This window comes from Sarcophilus harrisii, chromosome 1 (genome assembly GCF_902635505.1).
Source record: "Sarcophilus harrisii chromosome 1, mSarHar1.11, whole genome shotgun sequence".
NCBI classification, from domain to species: Eukaryota; Metazoa; Chordata; class Mammalia; order Dasyuromorphia; family Dasyuridae; genus Sarcophilus; species Sarcophilus harrisii.
Window position 1 is genome coordinate 163,992,976 of NC_045426.1, and position 18,688 is coordinate 164,011,663.

General features: G+C 34.1%; 1 protein-coding gene across 1 annotated transcript in view; it reads right to left on the bottom strand.

The window, feature by feature from the left end:
* The window catches only part of AGGF1 (angiogenic factor with G-patch and FHA domains 1), a 62,280-nt gene that overhangs the window by 34,206 nt on the left and 9,386 nt on the right, over positions 1-18,688 (bottom strand). The window contains exon 5 of the mRNA XM_003759439.4: positions 15,959-16,147. Coding sequence (XP_003759487.1) covers positions 15,959-16,147 — 189 coding nt within the window. The remainder of the gene's footprint in view (positions 1-15,958; positions 16,148-18,688) is intronic.

The following is an 18,688-nucleotide window of genomic DNA, read 5'->3' on the forward strand; positions in this document are numbered from 1 at the left end:
TAGTATTTTTCACTAAATACTAATGGTCTAAAAAAAAGATAAATGGTATATATATATATATATATATATATATATATATATATATATATAAAAGAGAGAGAGAGAGAGAGAGAGAGAGAGAGAGAGAGGCATGCTAATAGTCAAAACATTTTATGAAATTATGTTTCCTAGTAAATCAGCTGATTTGGTAATTATCCATCATTCTGAAAGAGGACCAAAATGACATCAAAATATTGTAATCGAGGTACAATGTGTCTGACTGTGACTGATCAGACCAATACAAACTCAAAGATTTTATCACAGTTTGAGCATATATAATTCATATGAACAGTTGGACTGGATATGGATATTGGTGTCTCTGTCATTTTTTTCCGAATTATTGCAATTCTGTTTCATTCATACAGCATGGCACCTTCTTTGTCATGGGTAAACCATGCTGGGTGGTCCTTTTCCAGTGACTCCCATGTCATATAATTGATTCTGAAGTTCTTCAGAAAAACCACGAGAATGTGCTTGTTCTGCTTTCTATGAATTCCATGTGAGCACTTGCCTTGTATGAATTCTCCATAAAATAGCCTTTTAGGCAAACATATGCCTGACATTGGAACAATGGAACCAACAGATAAGAACTGCACTCTCTGCAGTAGTTTGAATGCTTGGCAGTTTAACTTGAGTAAGCATCTCAATGTCCAGTACCTTATCTTGCCAGATGATTTTCAAAATTTTCTTAAGAGAATTCAAATGAAAATGATTCAGTTTTATGACATGCCATTTGTAGGCTGTCCAGGCCTACAATGAGGTCAGTACAATGACTCTGTAGACCTTCAGTCTGATAGTCAATTTAATATCATTTCTCTTTCCACACTTTGCTCTGGAGCTTCCCAAATACTGAGACAGCTCTGGCAATGCATGTGTCTCCCTCATTATCAGTATATGTATGTTCCTAGAAAGTATATGTTGCCAAGAAATTTATCCCCAGCATTCAAAATGTTCATCATTTGCTATAACTAATGGATGGAAGGTTTGCTGCTGGCTGGTAGAGAACCTGTATTTTCTTGATGTTAATTGTTAGGCCAAAATGAGCACAAGCAATAGAGAATCAATTCATACTTTGTTTCATCTCAGATTCAGAGGTTTTACTGAGTAAAAAAAAATCATTTGAGAACAAAAAATCATGCACCGATTCTCCCTCCATTTTACTCTTGATTTTTTTCAAATGAAATAATTTGCCATCAGTATGGTGGCTGGTCTTGATACCATGGTTCATCCTCACTTAAGGCATCTGACAGCATTGTTGAAAACATCATGCAAAATAGTGTGAAAGGGGGAAAGCCAAGATGGCAGAGAGTAGACAGGTCTTTGCCTGAGCTCTTCCCTCATTATTAACCCTAGATCAGGCCTCTAAACAGATTTTGTTGAGACAGAACTCACAAATATTTGGAGTGTAACAAACTTCCAGCAGATGATACCTTGGAAGGACTTCAGGAAAGATCTATCTCAATCGGGCAGGGCTCAGCACAGATATGACATAAGTGAGACACAGCATGGGGAATCTAGTGGGAGGCTCTTATCCAAAGTAGAGCAACATTAGCTTCTCTGTCCTCCTTCTGAAGCCAGTAAATTAGCAGACTAGCTATGACATTTCCAATTACAGAAGGCAAATAGTGAACCCCTGAACCCCAGTATAACAAGTGGGACTTAAAGCCAGTAGCACCAGTCCCAGGGCAGCATACAACTCTTGTCACCAGCCTGTAGAAGAACCTCGGAACAATCTCCCCTTTACCCTAGGAATAGCCTCCAACCTTTAAAAATGAACAAAAAAGCAAAAAGTGCTCTGACCATAGAAAGCTAATATGGAGACAGAGAGAAAGACCTCAAATCCTGAGGACACTAAACGCAAAATGCTTCCAGATAAAGCCTCAAAGGGTGATATGAACTGGTCTCCAAATCAAAAGGTTCTCTTGGAAGAATTAAAAAAAAGATCTTAAAAGAGAGAAGAAAAATGGGGAAAAGAAATGAAGCTTTGGAAAAGAAAACACACTGTCTGAAGAAAACAATTCCTTAAAAAAAATACAATTGGTGAAATGGAAGAAAGATATACTGAAGAAAAAAAAAAAACTTCTTAAAAAATAAATTTGGTGAAATGGAAAACTAAACTAAACTAAAAAATGTGCAAGCAAGCATACATTCTTCTTTTACTCCACTGGTTAACTTGGAAATGTTGAGAGCATCATCCATTGTCCAGAACCTAGGCAAGCATGCCATCATGAAATTGATGTACAATACTGATGAACTTCTCTAGGCAACCAAATTTTGGTATAATTTTATTCATGACTGACAATATCAAAATCCTTGATGAAATTGATAAATGCCGTATATAGACCTCTGTTCTGTTCCTGGCATTTCTCCAGGAGTTGTTTGTCAAAAAAAAAAAAAAAAAAAAAAAAAAAAAATCATATCAACCATTCTTTGGTCCTTTTTAAAGTTATGCAGGCTCTCAGATAGAAGACCATCTTTCAGGTGAAAATCAACCTATTTTTAAGGAGAACTCTGGCAAGAATCTTGCCAGCAACGACTAAGAGAGGTCTCCCTTCCCCTCTCCCCCCACCCCAGCTCCCAACCTTCTGTTATTGTCATAAGACAATCTATTTCCTTTACTTTATAGAGATGGCCATTGGAGGCCATCCTTGAGCTGCTGGAAAATTTCAGTTGTCTTTTTTAAGAGCAATGGCCCCCACTAACTTTGTAAATCTCAGCTGGAATAGAATCAGCAGCAAATACTTTACCACATGAGATGAACCTAATAGTATTCAAAAGCTCTTTGTCAGTTGGAAATTAGGCTAGAGATTTGCTTCCATGGATTCAGCATGGATTGATGATGTTCTGTTGAAATCAATATGGAAATGTTCAGCCCATCCCTCTAGGATCATGTTCTTATTTCTAATCAGTGAGGCATCATCAGCACTGAGTAGTTGAGATGCCCCATAGGTCTTTGACCCACAAACATATATATATATGTATATATGCATATACATATATATATGTTTACATATAAACATATAAAAGTGCTCTGAATTATTATGATCAATTTGAAACTGAATTCTCTCTGCCCTCTTACCAAGCCAAGAATCCTGCATCTTTTCACATTCTGCTTGCACTTTACTTTTGACGGAGTTAAATGTTGCCTTCTTAGATAATGAACTATCGTGCTGGTAAACCTTTGGAGTTCTTGTTTTTTGTTTGGCAGTTTCTGAATTTCCCCATCATTTTCACCAAATTAATCTTAATATTTATGAATGTTCTTATACATATGAATAAATACTGAACTGTACACCAAATTTCTAAAAGCTACCCAATCCTTTTGTGCGCCATTGTTGCCAACCATGTGTTGACTCAACTTTTCCTCCAAATTAGCAATGAACTGTTCTTGCTGAGCAAAGCTTTCTAATTTGTAAACATTAAATTTTCTGATAATTATTTTGTCTAGGAGCCAGCATTTTTGTTGAATGAGAATATTTATCTTGAAGAAGATAATTCTATGACCCAGATCAATCCAGGATTCTGTGCTACAAACTGCCTATATCACTCTCACACACTTAATCCCACTTTCAGACCCTTCATCTCTTCTTACAATGATATAGTTTATGAAATGCTAATTTTTGCTGCAATGACACATCAATGAAATTTTATTGCATTTAGATAAATGAAAAAGTATTGGTGATGAGAAAATCATGAGACACAAAGTCTTCAGTAGTAAGTAACTGTTACTTCTATTCCTCTCACAAGTCCCTGCTATGGCTGGTAGTCTGTGCCTACTCTTGCGTTAAATTCACCCAGAATTATAGATTTGTTCTCTTTTGGCAACTGAGGACATGATCTCCAGATCTTCATAAAATTTTTCTTTGGCTCATCAGGGTGCATACACAATGACAATGATGGCACAGCACTTTGTTGCAAGTGGCAATCGTATTGTCATGATTCTGTTGTTCACTCCTAGGCTTGGCACATAAGCTTGTTGGCTAGATTAGCTCCGACTGCAAAACACGCCAGTCTCATAGAGTACCCCTTCATTGAGGCCACTCGAGAAAAATGTGTATTCCATCCCAACTATTTTGATAAGCTGGTCTTTATTTGCCAGCATTGTTTCCCTTGGGGCTGCTATTTGGATGTGATACATACTGAGTTCTCCAGCAACAATAACTGTTTGTTTTTCAAGTCTAATGGATTTCTTGTTGTCCATAAGCATGTGCACATTCCACATACTGAACCATCCTTGCAGAAGTCTTTGTACCTTTTGTGTGTGTGTGATTCAACCATAGGATAGGATCCTCAGATACTGCAGTAAGAAGACCAGAACTGGGCAAAGCACCGAATTTTTAGGGTCCGTTTTCTAGTATCTTCCTTTTGCCAGGAGGTGAAAAGTGCAGTCCTTAAAAAAGGTTGGTCAGATACCCAGGAGCCTGCTGAATCCCACTGTTCCTTCCAGTGAGAAGATAACCCTCACTCAGCCTTGGGCCATTTGTGTGCAGGATTATAGACCCAGTGTATCTGCACCTCTGCTTTGTCATTTATATGTTGCCATAGGACTATAAGACAAATAGAACTGGTAACAGGGTATGGATGATTTCTTTTGGTTTGTGAATAAATTGGATAAAACCGTCCATCTCACTCTCTCTTCCAGAGTCAAAAAAACCTAGTGGTAAGATAAAAGTTAAGACAACTACTACTGGGCTCAGAATAAAGTGGATGACCTTAGTATTTTTGATGTCTGACCAAGCTCCTACTTAGGCATTCCACACAGCCTGTTTCAGTTACCTTCATGGACACTGGAACAAACTGTTCTCATCTGCCCATTTTACGATGGGAAGTCTTCACATGCTTGGGGTAGACATATATAAAGTGTTTAAATATATTTGTGGTTCATTCTATGTAAAATGCCTTTCATCCCCCAACTCTTTTTAAATTGTTCTCTACAAGATCATCAGAATACCTATATCCTCCTCATTATCCAATCTAATAGCTTTTTTTCTGTGGTTGTTTTTCTTAACTTGTCATAGTACTGAGACCCTACTGAATGCCTCATATTCCAAGACACTGCAATCTTAATTCTCCTACCTCCACTCCTTTTGTGTCCTTTGTTATCTCTTCTTCCTCTTCCTATTCTTTAAACTTAGGTGTCCCCCAATGTTATGTCCTTGGCCCTCTTCACTAAAGGAAAGAGCACAGAGAAGAAATCTTTTTCATTCCTGTAGCTTCAATGTTTACTCTTGTGCAAATAACTCTAACTCCTCCCTATATAGCATCAGACTCATTTTATAGAGACTGAACCTAACATCTTCCATTTTCACATTAGGAAGAAAGTGATATTCAGAGAAGTGGGGATTTATCCACAATAACAAGTTGACAAAGCTAAGATACAAAATCAAATATTCTAACTTGAAATCCAGTTCATCTTCTACTATATCATGCTGCTAAATCGCTAACTGACCACCAGACCCTCAAACTGAACAGACACCAAACTGGAAACAACAAAGTTTCCCCAAAATTTGTCCCTTTCATCCAAATTTCTTTATTATTGTAGATGACCCTGCTATCCTCCCATTTGCCCAGGCTTATATTCTATAATTCTTCTTTGACTCTTTCTTCAATCTAGTCTCCCATTTCCAATCAATTATCAAGTCCTATGCATTTCACCCACCACAGTTTTCCCATTCTGTCCCTTCCTTTCTAATACAATTACAAACACACTCATATCCTCATCCCTTTCTTTTTTAGATTAGCCTTTGAATGGGCTAGTCTCTCTTAAATAAATCCTTCACACTGCTTTCCAATAAATATTTCTAAGACACTGCCTTATCAAATCATTTAAAAAAGATAATGACTCCCTATATTACTTGTCAAAAAAAAAAAAAAGAATAAACTCACCAAACCTCATACAATCTCTTTTTTCTAGCCCCTTCATACTAGTTTCCACCTTGTTCTTACATTGTATCTCATGCCTCTTCTTTTCTTAACCATCTAGTAAAGTTAGTTAAGGCCATAACTTCAGACCATACTGAGAACTGTGAAGTCTTCAAAATTTCCTTTACACATGTCAAGATTCTCTCCTGTTTTACTCTCTGATGAAGTAGCCCTTCTCTTTACCAAGAATAACATTCCCTATTTGTCACTCAATCTTATCCCTTCCCTTCCTGTGTCTTCCAGCGACTGCCCCTGCAATTGTTCCCATTTTTTCTCTAATCTTATACCTCCTTATCTGCTAGTTTCTTCTCTGCTGCCTAAATGAAAATCCAAGTTACAACCCTTAAAAAAAAAATTCCCCAAACTCTACCATTCCCCCAAGTACATTCTTTTTCCTTTTTCAAACTCAATAGAAATAGCAGACTACACTTATAGCCTCCAATTCCTCTCTTCACTTTAACTCTTCAACTAATTTCTGATCTCTTTATTTAGCTTGAAATTGTTCTTTTCAAAGTTATCAATATCCTTTTAACAGCTATTTCCAAAGATTCTTTTTTATCATTCTGGAGCTCTCTACAGCTTCTGTTACTGTCAATCACTCTCTTCTCTCTCCTGATATTATCTTCTCTCTACATTTTCACAACACTGCTCTCTCTTACTCAGTTCTCCTCCTATTTTGATCTCCTATCAAAGAGTGCCTTTGATGGATCATCATTCAGGTCATGCCTAACAATCTAGAGGGTATCCTTAGGGGTCTGTCCTTGGCCCTCTTCTCCATGCAAATGATTCATCTAGCCCTAATCTCTGCTGACTTCCAGTCTCATATATCTAACAGAATTTCCTATAGACATATTAAAACCAATATATCTAAAACAATTCATTATACTCCTCAAAGTCTCCTTTCTACCAAATTTTATTTCAGTCCTCCAGGCTCATAACCTAGAGGTCATCCTTAACTGCTCATGTTAGTATAGGCCCTCATTACCTCATGTCTGAAATAACGCAATAGTTTGGTAGATGCTCTCTCTACCACAAATCTGTCCCCACTCAGTCCAACCTCCATTTAGCTATCAAAGTAATTTTCCTAAAGTATGGATCCAACCATGTGAACACCTTTACTCAATAAATCCCAGTGATTCTCTATCATGTTCACAATCGAAGATAAAATCCTTTGTTTGGCATTCATAACTCTTCATAATCAGTTTTCCTTCCTTTTGTGTTTTTTCAGTCTTCCTATGCTTCTCCCCTTGCCCTCTCCATATATTTTTTGATCTGGTATAGTGGCTTCCTTGCTGTTCTTCAACAAAATACTCCATCTTTTGGTTCCAGGTATTTTTATAGGATGTATTACCTTAAGCAAAGACTGCTCTCCCTGATTATCATTTTCTCGGATAAAATCCCTTTCCACAGAAAGTCTTTCTGAAACTCTTTTAATTCTAGTATTGTCTCCTCTATTAGATTCAACTCCTTAAGGTAGGTGTCTTTTGCACTTTCTTCATCCCCAGCACTTAGTAAAGTGTCTGGCCCATTGTAAGCATTCGATTTTTATTGACTGACATAAGCACCCTGAGAGCAAAGATTATTTCATTATTATTTTATATCTTAAGGGCCTATCAGAGTCTAGCAAATATTAGATAATTAATGAATGCTTAATAATTCATATCTAAAATTAACTTTCTTACCCATTAACCCATATTTCATTCCCCTCATCATTCAAAGCTTGACTCAGATACCACATTTTCCCTGAAGATGTTCCTTCCCTGAGGCTATCCTTACTTGCAAAATACTGATTAAATTAAATATTTTTAAATTACAGCATCTAGCACTTTATGATTGTTATAGAAAGTACTCAGTAGTTAATTTATTGAAAAGAAATACCAATGAAAACAAATCAGAGGTTGGCAAGATGAAAAAAAAAGACAGGAACAATTAATATTGGAGGCTCTGCAGGAAGATAGGAATATTGATCCCTTGTGGGAAACTGAAGTAATACAACTATTCTAGATTTCAATTTGGTGTTATGCAAGAAAAAAGTTACCAAACTGTACATATTCTTTGATCTAGCAGTTTCATTACTGGACTTCTTATACCCTAAGGAAGTCAAAGATAGAAATAAATGTCCAGAATATAACAAAAAATTCATAACAGCACTTTTTATGATAGCAAAGAACTATAAATCAAAGGGGATATACATAACTTAGAACTTGTTTGAAAAAATTAGTTTATGAATTATAAAATACTATATTATGTAATAAAAGATTACTATGAACTCATGTAGGTTGAAGGAGAATATACAAACTATAATCACGTAAATGAAAACATAAAAGGAAATTGAATTCAGAGTAATGAAAAAATCAGTAAAGGTCCTATAGAAGACAAAAGATAGAAAAGCAAGCGACCACTAAGGGAAAATACTGTATATACTGTCAGAAAAAAAGTTATTATTAGCTGTTTTTGATTACATATTTTTGTCATAAAGGAGGGCTCAATATAAAACTGAAGAAAAGGAAATGACTATGATATAAAGACAAAAAGGAATCAATAAAACATTATTAAATACACTTTTTTTCCAGAAGAAGTCACATTTCGATGGTCTCTACAGATTACTATTTTTTTGACTTCTGAAATCTCTCACTGATTTATCTTGCATTTCTGAAAGTTTTACAAACTAAAATTAAGCCAAATCAACTTTTTAACTGATGGCAATAATATATTAGGGGACTATAAATGTATACTTGTAAGACAGTTTGGAAAATATTGTGTCACTTAGTATCCTGAAATAATTTCTTTTATTAACCCAATAAGGCGCTTAGTACTTTCTTTATTCCAGTCAAGTTTGCTATTCTGTTTTCTATGGCTTCCTTGCTCTATTTGACCACACACCACTTCTAAAGAAGACACTAAAAAAAAGAAAATCACTACTATCTTGGCAGTTTGTTTTATTATTTAAAGTCACAGATAGTCCTCAAGTGTTTTTTGTTTTAAATCTTGCTGTACAACGAGATCAACCAAATCATTTCTAATGGAGCAGTAATGAACTGAACTAGCTATGCCCAGAAAAATAACTCTGGGAGATGACTAAAAACCATTACATTAAATTCCCAGTCCCTATATTTATGCACACATGCATTTTTGATTTCCTTCACAAGCTAATTGTACAATAATTCAGAGCCTGATTCTTTTTGTACAGCAAAATAATGTTTGGTCATGTATACTTATTGTGTATCTAAGTTCTATTTTAATATATTTAACATCTACTGGTCATCCTGCCATCTAGGGGAGGGGGTGTGGGGGGGTAAGAGGTGAAAAATTGGAACAAGAGGTTTGGCAATTGTTAATGCTGTAAAGTTACCCATGTATATATCCTGTAAATAAAAGGCTATTAAATAAAAAAAGAATTAATAACAGCAAAAAAAAAAAAAATCTTGCTGTAGTCAGATGGGTATGGATCTGTATGGTGGGAAGAAGTATTAAAATCTTCTTTAGATAAATTTAACTATTCTCATAGTTCCTGTTAGTTTTTGAGCACTTTGAGGGTAGGTTCTATTCTTAGCATAACTGTATCCTTCACAAGGATTACCTAAAAAATTTACTGAAAAATTAAGTAGTTTGAGTCTGACTCTTCATGACCACAGATGAATGAAATTTTATAGAAAAAATTCAGAGAATTATAGGGTTGTAAGCTTAGAGTTAGAAGGAACCTTAGAGGTTACTGAGTACAACTGTATTATTTTATATGTAAAGGAACGGAGGCCCAGACAACTAAAATGACTTAACCAGGAGTTACTTTGCTAATAAGTATCCAAACCCAGAATTACTATGACACCAGTGTCCTATTCACTAATCTCCCTGTCAAAGATGTTTTAGGGGTAGATGTGGACATTCAATATTAAAACAACTTTAGTGATTTCACCAGATTTTATAGTGTCATAGTATAACAAACACCACTGCTACAACTCATGCTAAATCTGATTTTTTTTGTGCAGCAAGATAACTTTATAAATATGTGTATCTATATTGTATTTAACATATACTTTAACATATTTAACATGTATGGGACTACCTGCCATCTAGGGGAGAGAAGGAGGGGAAAAGTTGGAATAGAAGAATAGAAGTTTTTGCAAAGGTCAGTGTTGAAAAATTACCCATGCATATGTTTTGTCAAGAAAAAGCTATAATTAAAAAAAAAAAAAAAAAAGCTACATGCATTTAACTTCATAGCAAATGCTACATGAAGGCATCTACATCTTCTCCAATAAGTTTAGAGTATGTCAAAGTATTTTTAGCCAGTTACTATTAGCAAAGTGAAACAATTCAATAGGACTGACAGGCCCTGTAAATAAAAAATGATTTTAAAATCTTAATTTACTCCATAGAAGCTACCCTGATTTTTTTTTTTTTTTTGGACTGTTATTATTCCTGCCATCTCAACGGAGGGGGGGGAGGGAGAATTTAAAAATTAGTAAAATTACAAGAAAAAAACCAAGATAGTTTCAGGGATCAATCTCATTTGGCTCAAAATATCAGATAAGATTCACTCAAGATTATTACATCAATAAATACAGTCATAGGATCAGTATATTTACTTACCAAAATAACACTATACTTCCTAAAAGATTTTCAATAAAAGTATATTCTGATTAACACAGTCAAGTTTGGAACTGAACCACTTGACAAACTCCATTCTTTTATCATTTTAATTAACTGGTTTATTATACCAATAAACTTTCTATGAAAGAAATAGGAAATTTTAATAGTAACTGAATTGTGCCAAAAATTAAAAGTCATTAACTTGTAAAGACAAATATCAATGTGTGTCAAAATGATATCCTTCTATTAAAAAAAAAATCAGAAATATTTTCCATAATCATCTTTGGGCAAATCCTAGGTAGACAAAAGTATGCCAAACTTGGAGTCAGAAAAATCCAGTTCAAATCTTACTTTAGACATTTTACTAGATGTGACTCTGAAAAGTTACTTTTAACTTCTCTGAGCCTCACTTTCCTCAACTGTAAAGCAGGGATAATACTAATAGCTATTTATTAAGGTTATTGTAAGAATGATCAAATCAACTATCAGGCTAAATAATAACCTGAACTCACGATGACCCATCTCCTAATAGAGAGGTGATATTGCAAAGCAAAGTGAAGTATATACTTTTGGACATAAGCAGTGTGGCAATTTATTATAAAGAACTGTGCAAACCTTAAAGCAATTTATAAATGTTTACAATTATATGCACACTTTCTTTGATTCCCCACCTATAGTAAAACTGGAAATGTACTTCGATTTTACCAGTTTAAAAAATAATATATTTGTCAATTAACTGTACGTTTCTGCCATAATGTTAAAGTTTACTAAATACAAATATAAAGTAATTTATATTTACATCTGGACAAACTATAGTCAAGCAAAAAAATCTCAAACAAAATTTCTTCATGTATCTGCTATTCTTCATCTTAAGTAAACATTACAATATCAGGACTTCCTCCACACCTTTTGATATAAGAGAGAAAGAGGAGAAAGAGAAACAGAGACAGAGAAAGAAATAAAGGGGGAGGGAGAAGGGGAGAAAAAGAAAGTGAGAGAGTGGGCATGTGTACACTACATGTAAAGAATTACAGCTTGTAGATCAAAACATTTCTGATAATCTGAAATTCAAACAAGGACTTAGATCTAGAGGACATATAACATATCCTTTTTATCTACAGTACATCCTCACTTAATCTGGATTTTCAAGAAACGCAACATTTCAGAAAAGTAAATATTCTACATAACTGAAACACACCTCTTTTAAATGCTTTTAATACCTAAATCATTTTTAAAGGAATTTTTTTCAAAAAAGGAATTTTGTTTTTTGTCATCTTTAAACAGAAGAAATACATCTTAATGATTTTAGGCTCATTATTATAAACATATTTTATTGTGCTATGAAAGCCATAGGTTCAGGAGTTAATAAGATATGTTAACTTGTTTTGCTCCCACAGATTGTGATATTTTGCTAATAAGTTATTGTCTTATATCCTCCCTTCAAACTATTGTTACTACTTTTCAGTGTACATCCAGTCTGTCTGTGCTAGCAGTTGCTACTTCTAATATGATGCGAGCTGGGAACCAGATAATTAATTAAGTTTGTAAGAACTGTATGTTAAGTAAAAGTTAATTCTGAGCAAGGGCATGTGGGCCTCTTCCAAAGATGACAATGGACTGTATATATAGCACCATGGCTTTGGGAGAGCTATTTTGGCCCTCCAGAGATTTCTCTTGTTTCCAGGCTCATGGCTATGATCCAAATGGTTGAGACTGCTCGACATCTAACCTCAAGATAAGTAGGAAATTATTTTGTGTATGTGTGTGTATATGTGTTTCTTTCTTAGTACACAATTTTGCAGGATACAAGACCTAGTTCTAATTTCCTTAGAATATAATCTGATTTATCTGCCTTATAAACTTTGAAATTTTATATGATTTACAAATGACTAATAGTTAAAACCTAAAATATGTCCTAAAGTCATCTATATTCACCAACTCCCCATTCCTCCTCTCCTACAATTCCATTTCTTATGTTTCAGCATATCAGAAGAAGTCATACATTCTTTGGTTGTCAGATAAGAAACAGTTTTGCCTAAACAATTTAAGGGTTTAAAGAAAAACAAAAAGCCTAGTCTGTGACTTGCCTCATTTGACTAGTTTTGATGCTTTTCTGAATTCCCCAAGTTTTAAGGCAAGACATTCAAGAACATGACTTGTCTTTGATGACAATAGCTAGTATTTATATAGTTCTTTAAGGTTTGCAATACACTTTACAAATATTACACATTAAGCTATCAAAAGTTTTTGAGATAGGATTTGAAATCAATTCTTCTTGAATGTAGGTCTAGCATTCTAACCAATGAGCCACCAATTGCCTTAAATACCAATTCTGCACAAGTACAAGGGAAAACACAATAGGGTAGAAAAAGTAAATTCGCGCTACACAAGATGGTGGGTGAGGCTTCTATCTAGCATGGCCTTTTACAATTCTGACAGCATTATGCATACAAAGTCAAACTGATCATTGTTCCCAATCATTTTTTATCTCTGGCAATGATATTAAATGAAGGTTTATGTGAGGTATGCTCTTCCTAATTATCACTAATTGGTTTTTTGAAAACAATATTTCAGATGAAATTTTATCACAAATAGTACAATTATTTCTATAATGATGAAAGAATAAATGGGAACTTCAAAATACTAGAAAAAAACTGAAACCTTATTAGCTTAATTCCCTTTCAGAGATGTGAAACCATAAGACAGCCACTAGGGAGAGCAAGCCAGAAAAAGCTGCCTAGGTAAGCCAACAGCTGAAACAGATTTAAAGCTCCGAGTTGGAAAGATCCCTGAGTTTTGTTCAAGTTATGAATTCATACCATAAAAGTGCCACCAGTGCATAGTGGTAGATACCTTTAAAAAATTCAGGATTTTATTTGGATGGCAATGCATGGAGAAATGAAGAATAGAAACTGGAAAAAAAAAATATAGACATGAATGGGATTTTCTGATAGGCATTTGCAAAAAAGAAGATGGGGAACTAAAGAAATATTAAAATCCCCTATTATCTACCTAGAGATAAAGACTCTAATTTATTTTAAACACTCAATCTTTTTTTTTTTTTTTGAGGGGGGAGAGGAAGGAACTTGGGAAAGGTACAACCAAACCCCTTACAGGAAACAATAACCTAGTGTTAACATGTAGAAGAGGAAAAGTGATGAGACCTGTAACTTAGGAATTCAAGAACTGACCTGCTGGTTCCCAATCCCAGAAACCTTTCATAAAAACAGGAAAAACTAGAAAATCGATGGGATAATGACTTTAAATAAGTATAAGTTAGGCTGAAACTTTTAAAACCTCATTTCTTCTCTCTTCTCTTTTTTTCTTTATTTTCCAGAAAGACAGTGGAAAAATTTCATCAATAATTTATTGTCTATTACTGATAAGATTCACCTCTTATTGCACTTTTTTTTTAAAAATAATTTTTCTTTTAATCAATTTTACAATTCATTCAAGATTAAAAGATATAAAGCTTCTGATATGAACCTGAGATATAGCTACCATGTTGGATGTCATATGGCCAGAATCCCCAAAGATCCAGATTCAGCCCGCCACTAACCTAAATAAATAAATAAATGAATGAATAAATAAGTAAATAAATAAATAGGAGCAAATGTGAAGGACTAAATTTAGATCACATGTGTTGAACTGCTCAGCAGTAGCTCATGGGAAAAGGCCATGAGTTTGAATTAAGTTGACAATTGAGAGGGTATGCTCAAAGTCTAATATCCAGAAGGTTCTGTCTTGGTCTGATACCGTTTAGACCATTTCATTATAGAGAAGCTGAAGAAAGTAGTCTGGCTGGGGGCCTAATGAAGAGTCTAATACATGCAAATTAGCCACATGCTTATGTGGAAAGAAGAAAGCTGGGCTGACCAGCATATTTCACAGAAGTACTCTGGAGTTCAATGTAAAGAAGAAGTTCTTCATTAGATGTATCCCCAGAAGGAAGTGGCTGCCTCAGAGAGTGTTCCCACTGGAACCTTGAAGCCTAGAAGAATAGCTTAGGAAGAAGTCCTTGGCTTAACAGAGAATCTAAGTTTGAACTTGGGGGTTATCAGTGTACTTACTAAGCACTTACTCTGTGCCAGAAATAGACTAAGCTTTGGGAATTCAAAGAGAAGCAGCCCTCACACAAGAGGTATTAGTCTTGCCTGAACAAGAACCTTACAGACTAATATGAGAGACCATATGCAAACAAATATGTACAAGATAGATACAAGGTAAACTGGTAAGGGATCCCAAAGATAAGGCATGAAGATGAAGAAGGACTAGGAAAGGCTTCTTATAGAGGGTGGAACTTGAAGAAAGCTAGAAATTCAAGATGAGGCAAAAGAGAACGGAGGACAAGTGAATAAATAAGTGAAGGAGAAAGATTCAAACAGGGAACTTGGATTGAGCTGGGCTGATCTTTGGGGAAGAATTTTAGAATAGAATCTTTGGGGAAGAATTTTAGAATAGAATGTATACCTGCCAAATTATTTAGGTTAGAATAACTTTGTACACAATTTATGTCATCTTCAAATGTTAAGAGAATACATCCTGAATGCCCCTTTAGTCATTAAAGATCAATTAACCTATATTAATCTATATATATTTTTGGACCTTGGGAGCTTGTTCTAGCAGGGGAGTACAGCTACTTGTATACCCTTGACTGAAACACAGTACGCCTATCGAGGATGGGATTCCACTGAGCACACAGCTTCACGAGGGACGCACATGGAGCGGTGAGGGAGGAAGGGGACAACCATCTAGCCAGCCAGGCCAGGCCCTGGTGATCAATGGGGTGACAGATGTCACAGCCAGATTGCCCTCACATCCAGATCTATATATTTTTTGCCTTGAACCTAATAATATTTTTAGCCTGTATAAACATCTTGTCATTACCGAGGACATATTTGCTAATAGTTACTTAACTCAAGGTTTATTTGTCCTAAAAATAACTGCTTTAAGAAATCCTTCTCAGATTTCAATTCATTATAACATATTATAAAACTACTATATAAAAGACACAGGCTATACTTTCTAGAAAGACAATTTAATGGAAGGGGCAAATATATATAATACAATAATATAAAGGGAAGTGAGATAATACAAAGGAGAAGTTAAGGCAGTGTTCTACAGCAAATTTGAGGAGAGAGATCACTTTTACCTCAGGGTGTCAGAGAAGACTTCATGGAGAAGGTGGCATCTAATTTGAGCCTTGAAGTTCAGTAGTCACAATCTAGTGAACAAGTCCACATTTGCCCTATCAAAATTTATGTACTTTAATGAGATTCTCAAGGTTATGATTAGAATACACACAGGAAGTGATTTTAAAAAATTTCTTTATAACCTTAGGCTTAAATATTACAAATTCATAATTACACATCATGTATTTTTTATAGAATTGTATATGGAAAAATACCTTTTCTTCATTGGTTGTAAAGCAATCTGGATCCTTCCTTTTCTTTTTTCCTTTTTTATCTTTATTTTGTTGTGTGGTGGAAGTCTGGTAGGGCTGTAAATCTACTCGGGAATGAAACTGATATCTACCACTTTCCACATCACAGTAGTAATAAATTCCAGTAGAAGGATCATAATAGAGTTGATTTTCCTTTCAAAGGAGACAAAAAAAAAAAAAAAAAAGAGATCCATTAGTGCAAAAAAATTAGTATAATTCAAGTACCACTAAAGTTAACATAAATACAGTAAATGTGTCCAATATTGTATATCTTCATAGTTTTCCGTAATACATGCTTAAACATGCTTTAAATTTCAAAGTTTATACATATCTTCTTTCATTAGCAAACCATGAGAAATTAATACTATATAAAAGATGACCAATAAATAAAAAAAGTGCAATAATTGTACAATTCAAAGACAAGTAGCCCTGCTCCAAAGCTAAACATATGATTTCCAATTCTATAATTAGGTTACTCTATATAATCATTTTTAAATTGCCAACTACAACCTCTAAAAGCCTCAGCTTCACAAAATATGTATCTATCCTTAATTGTAAAGAAGTTATGATACACTTAGCAGATAATGACAAAAAAACTTGTCAAGCCTCCAGTAATTAAATAACCCAAAATATAATGAACAATAGTCTTGATAAAATTTATAGTGAAATGTGTATATGTATATATATATATATATATACATATACACATTTCACTATAAATTTTATCAAGACTATTGTATATATATGTGTATATATATATATATATACACATTTATAAAGTAGCATCTTATTTTGACAAATTAGGGTTTAAAAGTAAAAAAAAATATAACTGCAAAATCTTTTACATCAATTATAGATATATGTATACTCCTCTAGGGCTACACAGCTAAAGAAAAATAAGACCAGATTGAAAACTCAATGGGCTAATTTAGTAGGATGAAACCATACAAATGAGTTTTTGAAAGCATTAATTTGCTGCATATTCAAGATTAAAATTGATTCTTACCAATATGAACAACAAAAATTCAGTCCAAATCTAATTTAGACTTAATCACACAATCATTTGAAGGAAAAAAATTAGTATTTTTTCTTTGTTCTCTACTAAAAGTTTGTATTAGCAGAAGACAACAACTTGTCATTCAATCTAATGTATATTTTCTTACCAAGTCACTTTTATATGCCAGGAGCAAAAAATTAATAATATTCAAAAAATAAACACTTAAAAATGAGACTGTTTGAAGCACAGGAAATGTTTTCATTTTTCCTACTGTTAGCTCAATATAACAACATGTTAATGACATTTTTATTATACTTATTATTTGTGTAACACATTCACAGAATATTGAATTTCTTCACAATATTTCCTTTGTATTTCTACAGGCAAATAGGGAAGTTAAAAATCAGATGTCTGCAGTTTCTGCCTTAGGGGGGGAAAAGCAAAAATTCTACCTTATTTTATTTCTTTTACCTGTAGAGCTTGAGAAATTGTAATATTCTCTACTCAGCAAAGTTATAACTTAGATTACAAAATCAACTGAATACAAATAGTAGAATACAAAATAGTGCTGAGTCCCTAATTGTGCATTCACTACTTGCTGACTGTTTGAATGCTCAATTATTAATTAATGAGTAACTGAATTTCTTTAAAATAACCTTCAGTTTTCCCATAACTGATGTTATTAAAAGTTACAAGATACTCTTTATACATTTTTAGTTTTCTTTTTAAAAAGATTTTGGGATTCCCTTAGTAGCTTTGCTATGGGTGATTAAAATGAATAAAAATAACCTAAGATTCAAGCCATTCGAGTTTTGTTGTCATACTCGCACAACCTTGTCAATATGACATTTATAAATACAAGTATTTTCCTTTATACTTACCGAAAAAGTCAGGAATAATTGCTAATAGAATCAGACTCAGAATAATGACAGTGTATATGGTATAAATATCTCCTCCGTTTTCTAAATTAAAAAAAAAACTGGGACCTTAAGAAACAGTATGACTTGTCTGAGATCCATGCTAGGTAAACATCAATACTGAGATTCAAACCTCAGTTTTCAGACTAATGCTAGTGCTCTATCCACTACTCCATGTTAAATGAAAAACCCTATGTTACCCTAAACTCTTGGTTGAAGGCTATGGAAACTAAGAAAGACCTGAAGTCAACACTGAGGAGTTTTATTTCATTTTAAAAGTATACCTAAACAGAAAATATTGTAATGGAACTAAAGCATTACTAAAACTTTTACTCAATTGGGAAAGTGGGGGTGGAGGAGAGAACAAGAGGCAAGAAGCAGAGGAAAATATGAAATAAAGCATCACTTTCATAACCAACAATTTATGAGCACATCAGCCATACTAAGCTCTCAAAAGCTCTTTGCAAGATGGCATTAAGCATGGTCACAATGATAAGTTTTCATCCAAACAACAGGCAACAACTGCCTATAACAATACCCCAAAGGTGAGCCAACAGGTGATAAACTATTTTTTGAACAGAGTCTAACAAAGCATGGCTACTCAAGACTTATCTGTATCAGCAGAAGAAATGCCCACGCTGAAATATACAAAGAATGAACCAATTGTCTTTGGTACCTGAACTAGGTTAGTTGTAGCCACTATACCAGCACCCTCTCTCTTTTTAGCCAGCATGAATACCTTACAAAGTTCACTCAGGTCTTCTTTCTGGCTTAAAACTC